Raw genomic sequence first — 6,279 nt, 5'->3', positions numbered from 1 at the left:
CACTGAGACTCTTCAATGGGATCTGTTCAGAGCCCTCTCGAGCAAGCTAGTCATTGGTAGAAAATTAGGCCCTAAAATACTGGGTTCTGCCCCTACTTCTATGACAGTTATTTTTGTTCTAATATAAGTGAGAGTTTCCATCAAGCAGGTTTCCCCCAGAGCAGAAGATGGGGCACATAAAAACAACTATCATACATTTTTTTTTTTGCTTTGTTTCTTAGGAAATTGCTTCTTAGGGACCAATAGCTTTTAACCCTCACTTTAATCTCCCCATGCTGAAGCCTCCTGGTGCTTCACTGTGGGTCAAAATTAATGCACAGCTAAAAGGGGCTCTGTCATTTCTTAAATTCCTTTCTTAAACCAAAACAGGTCACTTTCTCTCTGGAAATTCTGTCTCTCCATCTTGATCCCAAATACAATCAAAATCTTGTTTCTTCTTTTAGGTTTGCCTATATTTTCCAAAATGCCTCAATTGCTGAACAGCATACTCAGTGTGATCAGAGTGTTCCAGGAATATGCCAAAGAAAATGGAGACTGTACCTCACTATGCAAAAAGGAGCTGAAGCAGCTGCTGTTGACTGAGTTTGGAGACATCCTACGGGTAAGATTCATAGACACTTGGCCCACAGTTAAGCATGATTGATTCTGACATCTATATCCAGGATTTCATGTTTTATTTTATTTAGTTATGTTCCATCCTGTAACAAAAAGAATTTCAGAAGCTCACTCCCAGAATACATATACACACACCTCCCTCATTACATTTGAACTTGCACAAGTGACAGTACAAATTTAGAGTAAGGAATAAATTTTAAGAAAAGAATCAGAGATTCATATTTTTATTTTCATGTTCAGTGCTTGCCACCCATCTTTCCATGCATTAACTTATTCAGTCATCCATTAATCATTCATTGCTTACCTACTCCATATCAGCACAATTATAGTTACTATGGATATAAGCATGAATAAGACAAGCTTCCTCTTTTTCCAAGATCTCACCATGTGGTAATTTGGAAGTAGGTAAACAAACATTTAGAATATAACGTACAGAAGAATGAAATAACTTCCTCAAATAACTCAAATTATTAAAAGCCATTATTTTAAATAAGTGTGTTTATTCCCTATTAGCATGCTCCCCTTGGTCCAGCAAGGAATGAGCTCCTGAAAACCAGTCAATTAAAAACTAGAATCAAGTATAAACCATTTTAGTTTCTCAATCAAGACAGGCCCATGTGAGTCTGAATGAATTGAGGCACAAACATTCATAGACTTCTTAGTATCCATAGAAGAAGTGGTGATTTTGCTCTTTGTTTTGTCTTCTCATAGAGACCAAAGGACCCAGAGACTGTGGAAAACATTCTGACCCATTTAGACCGAAACAGAAATGGATATGTTGACTTTCATGAATATCTTTTGTTGGTTTTCCAATTAGTCCAGGCCTGCCACCATAAGCTAGATAAGAAGTCATATAGAGATAAAACCTCACAGCAAGACAAGAGACATGAAGTAACACAAAACCGTAAGTTTCCAAGAGGCACAGACAGAGAACAGCAGCAGTCGTGTGCTGGTGAAAGACAGAATTCCCACCACAGTGAGTCTGAAAGACAAGGTCATAATGTCCAACATGATCAGTCTAAGAAACAAGATAGGGACTCCCACTATGATCATTCTGAGAGACAAGATAAAGACTTTCACTATGGTCAGCCCGAGAGACAAGATTGCGATTTCCACCATGGTCAGTTTGAGAGACAAGATAGCGACTTCTTCTATGACCATTTTGAGAAACAAAATAACAATTCCCACCATGATCATTCTGAGAAACAAGATAAAGACTTCCACTATGATCAGTCTGAGAGTCAAGATAGAGATTCCCACCATGGTCAGTCCAAGACACAAGACTTGGATTCCCACCATGACCAATCTGAGAAACAAGAAATAAGTTATAGCTCTGATCAGTCTAAAAGAAAAAGTCAAGCCTCTACCTCAGATCACAGACTGAGTCTTAAATCTAATAGTGGCCAACAAAAAGACCAAGGACATATCTTTGTCTTAAATCAGTCTGAAAATCTAGCACAGGATTCACATTATAGTTATTCAACAAAGCTTGAACAACAATCTAGCTATGACCAGTCTGGAAGACTCACACAAGGCCTTGGCTCTCATCAGACCAAACAACAGGAATCAGGAACTTATTATTCACAGTCCGGGAGGCTGGACCAGGACTCAGGCTATGACCAGAGAGACAGACAAGATTCACAATATGTCCAGACAGACAGACAAAGCCAGGGTTCTTGCTATGATCAAACAGACAAACAAGAACAGGGCTTCCACTCTGGTCAGGTAAGCAGACAAGGACAGGGTTCCCACTACGGACAAACAGACAGACAAGGACAGGATTTCCATTATGGTCAGACAGACAGACAAGGACAGACTTCTCATCATGGCCAGACAGAAAGACAAAGCCAGAAGTTTCACTATGGTCAGACAGATGGACAAGAACAGGGTTCCCATTATGGCCAAACAGAAAGACAAGGACAGGATTTCCACTATGGCCAAACAGACAGACAAAGCCAGAGTTCTCATTATGGTCAGACAGACAGACAAGGACAGATTTCCCATAATGGCCAGACAGAAAGACAAAGCCAGAGGTCTCACTATGGGCAGACAGACAGACAAGGGCAAGGTTCTCACTATGGCCAAACAGACAGACAAGGACAGAGTTCCCATTATGGTCAGACAGACAGACAAGGACAGACTTCCCATCATGGCCAGACAGAAAGACAAAGCCAGAGGTCTCACTGTGGTCAGACAGACAGACAAGGGCAAGGTTCCCATTATGGCCAAACAGACAGACAAGAACAGAGTTCCCATTATGGTCAGACAGACAGACAAGGACAGACTTCCCATCATGGCCAGACAGAAAGACAAAGCCAGAGGTCTCACTATGGTCAGACAGACAGACAAGGACAAGGTTCCCACCATGGACAGACAGACAAACAAGATCAAAGTTCCCATTACGGTCAGACAGACAGACAAGGACAGAGTTCCCATGGTGGCCAGACAGAAAGACAAAGCCAAAGATCCCACTATGGTCAGACAGACAGACAAGGACAGGGTTCCCATCGTGGACAGACAGACAGACAAGATCAAAGTTTCCATTATGGTCAGACAGACAGACAAGGACAGAGTTCCTACCATGAGCAGACAAACAGACAAGGACATAGTTACCACCATGGGAAGACAGAGAGACAAAGTCAGAATTCTCACTGTGGTCAGACAGACAGACAAGAACAGGGTTCCCACTATGGTCAGATAAGCAGACAAGATCAGGGTTCCCACCATGGTCAGACAGACAGTCACAGTCAAGGTTCCTATCATGGGCAGACAGACAGACAAGGACAGAGTTCCTACTACAGTCAGTCACAGATTACAGAAACTGAGATACAAGGACAAAATAGATACTTCAAAGAGAATGGAAAAACAAAAAGCGACTCATATGTTGACCAATCGGGAAAGTCAAGGACACCAAGTCAACAGACTCTAGAACAGGAAGTGAATCAGAACCAGACACAGGGATTCCAGTATAGGGAAAAACAACAGCATAGTCACAATGCATGCAAGCCAGAGGAGGATCATCAATATCACCAACACAAACTCTTAGCACAAATCCAACAAGAAAGGCCACTGTATCACAAAGGAAGTGAGAGGCAACTAGGTAGTAGTGAACAGAGTCACACACAGGTCCAAACCAGACAGAGCGAGGACAAGGGACAAACCCATCAAGCAGAAGAAGAGCAGGGTCATCAAAACTGGAGTGAACACAGCTATCAGGGTCAGGAAAGTGCATGGGAGGCACAGGATAGGCAAACCCATGAACAGGACCATCCAAAAAAGGCCAGACAAACCTATGAAGATGAGCAAAACCACCAGAGTCAAGACAAGCAAACCTGGGAAGAAGATCAACATCATCATCAACAGGATAGACATATCAATGAAGATGAACAGAACCATAGGCAAACCCACATAAAGGGTTATAATCATCATCAACAGCAGGATGGTCAAACGCATGAGGAAAAATACAGGTATCAAGGGTCTCAGAATCAAAGAAGACAACAGAGTGTAGGTCACCCTACCAAGGCAGCTAATGTTCCTCCCAATCCCTTCTATGGCTATGTGAAAAAGCAGAAATCACATCAGTACTAAGCTGTGTGAGCATCCAAGCTAAGAAACATGAAATCAAAGAATAAACCTAGACATTAAGTTCATCTTTACTTCTGTATGAAATGTTATAAGTGTTTGTCTTCCCTCTACTATTTGTCTACCTTCAAGAATGCTCCTGAGGATTAGTATTCTCTTTTGGTGCAATTCAGTTCTTTGAGCAACAGTTAAGGGGCTTTCTGGTTGGATGTAATATAAGTAACAATTATGTGATTAATTATTTAATTTTGATCATTTTGGGAATTAAAATCATTCTTGGTTTGCTCTCTGTACAGGTTAATCGTGATTGGGTTATTGAAAGGTAGAACACATCTCCTTAAAATTCAAAAACAGGAAAGGTACTTTGAAGATTTACATTTTAACCAAACAAAGGAAACTTGATTTTTAGTGAGTTTTGGCTCATGTAGATAAAACATAAGGGATTGCAAGCTGCATATTCTAGACCAGAATGCAACACACTGAGAGGCTGCTAAGGAAGCCAGGGACCACAGAGTTCATCTCTGCTCTTGCCATCTATCTTGTTTAGTCTCTGGTCCCTCACCAGAGAGAGTGACTATCCAGTGACCAACTATTATAAGATTGGCAGGATCCATTCCATTACAATGCCTCTCTAATTTCCAATCACATAAAATAGAAAGTACATGTCATCTCTATATAGATCCCCAAGGGCCAAAATTGTCAAGTCATAGCTCCCCTGTTCTGAAAACCTTTTGCAGGAAAATCAACATGCAAAACAATGGAATTATATTAAAGCACCAAATAAATGATTGTTGAACAGTGACTTTGGTGGCTCTTTTCCATCACTTGGAATTATGCTATCTTCATTTTGTGGGTCATTTTCCTAGAATAATACCTCATTTTATAACCTCTAAAATCTCTTTGTTTTCTGAGTTCCTGGGCACTGACAAAAATAATAATCGTCATGAAACAAAACACTACATAGTCAAAATGGACTTTCTCTAAATATAATTTTCAGCTGTCTCCCTCACCAAAGAATCACACATTGGTGCTTCAGTTTATGAGCTTAATTTGTTCTATGATTTTGGAAAATAATTGTGGAAATGTTTTGACCATGTTTGTGTTTGTAGGGGAAAGATGACCACAGCTGTGTTTGTCAACCAATATAGAGTTTACAAACAAGAACAAAATTTTGGCAAACGCTTTTGTTTGTGAACCAAGTTGCTTGCAAACAAAAGCATTTGGTAACTGAGGCACCACTATATTTGACCCTAGTCAATCCTTTACACCTCATTAAATTATCATTATCTTGCCTGCTCTTCATTCTCGATACCACTTAAATATCTTTGCACCTCTGATCTCCTTTGCCTTAATTTTCCTTCTCCTCATATATAAGAATAAAGTTCATGCTCTTTATCATAGTGCACAGGTACCCTGCTATCTGACCTAAATATCTGACCAACCCAGCACAGCCACAATGAGAAGCTGCTCTTACAACATTCAACATACTACTAAAGCCAAGGATTTGAACTTTTCTTAGTTCACCATGATTTCTCATGAATTCCTATCTTTGAATGTACCATCCTATCAGCCTGGAACTCCTCAGCTATTTATTGTCTGACAGATTCACACCAGTGACTTTGCAATGAACTCTAGGCCTTTGACCTTGACCTAGTGCTGCATCCTTGACCCATCTTTTCATGGCTTCCATCTTCTTGGGCTAAGCAGCTACTGAGTTCTCCATATCTTCACTATACAGACAACCATTCTGGATTCTTCTACCTCTGGTGCCACAGAAAGCCACTGTAGATTCTCCTGCCTCTGATCTTATATTTTAAAATTCTTCTGGGCAACTCATTCAGGACTCCTCCTGTCTCTCAGGAGCTATAATTATTCCACTTTCCTGTTCCCCATTCTTGTTCCCCATTTCTTTTCCCCAATAAATTTTCCTACTGTTAGCCTAAAACTAAAATAAAATAAAATAATTCTGGGTTTCTAGGAAGATGGCAGAATGGTGAGAAGCAAAGAAAGAGCTTGTCTGATATTTGGAATCCTGACACTGGGATATAGCAACATGAAGAAGAGGGAAGTGAGGCAAAGATC

General features: G+C 40.5%; 1 protein-coding gene across 1 annotated transcript; it reads left to right on the top strand.

The window, feature by feature from the left end:
* The first annotated feature begins 452 nt into the window (after positions 1-452).
* Positions 453-5,095, top strand: Rptn (repetin). Its single transcript, XM_063253644.1, has 2 exons — positions 453-601; positions 1,327-5,095. Exons 1-2 carry the CDS (start codon positions 464-466, stop codon positions 4,201-4,203), a joined length of 3,015 nt encoding a protein of 1,004 aa, XP_063109714.1. The 5' UTR covers positions 453-463; the 3' UTR covers positions 4,204-5,095.
* Positions 5,096-6,279: the final 1,184 nt, after the last annotated feature.

Source organism: Cavia porcellus, unplaced genomic scaffold (genome assembly GCF_034190915.1).
Source record: "Cavia porcellus strain 051 isolate PalLab524CR breed Dunkin Hartley unplaced genomic scaffold, mCavPor4.1 scaffold_1, whole genome shotgun sequence".
NCBI classification, from domain to species: Eukaryota; Metazoa; Chordata; class Mammalia; order Rodentia; family Caviidae; genus Cavia; species Cavia porcellus.
The sequence above is the reverse complement of the archived record's forward strand: the minus strand, read 5'-3'. Positions and strand labels throughout refer to the sequence as shown.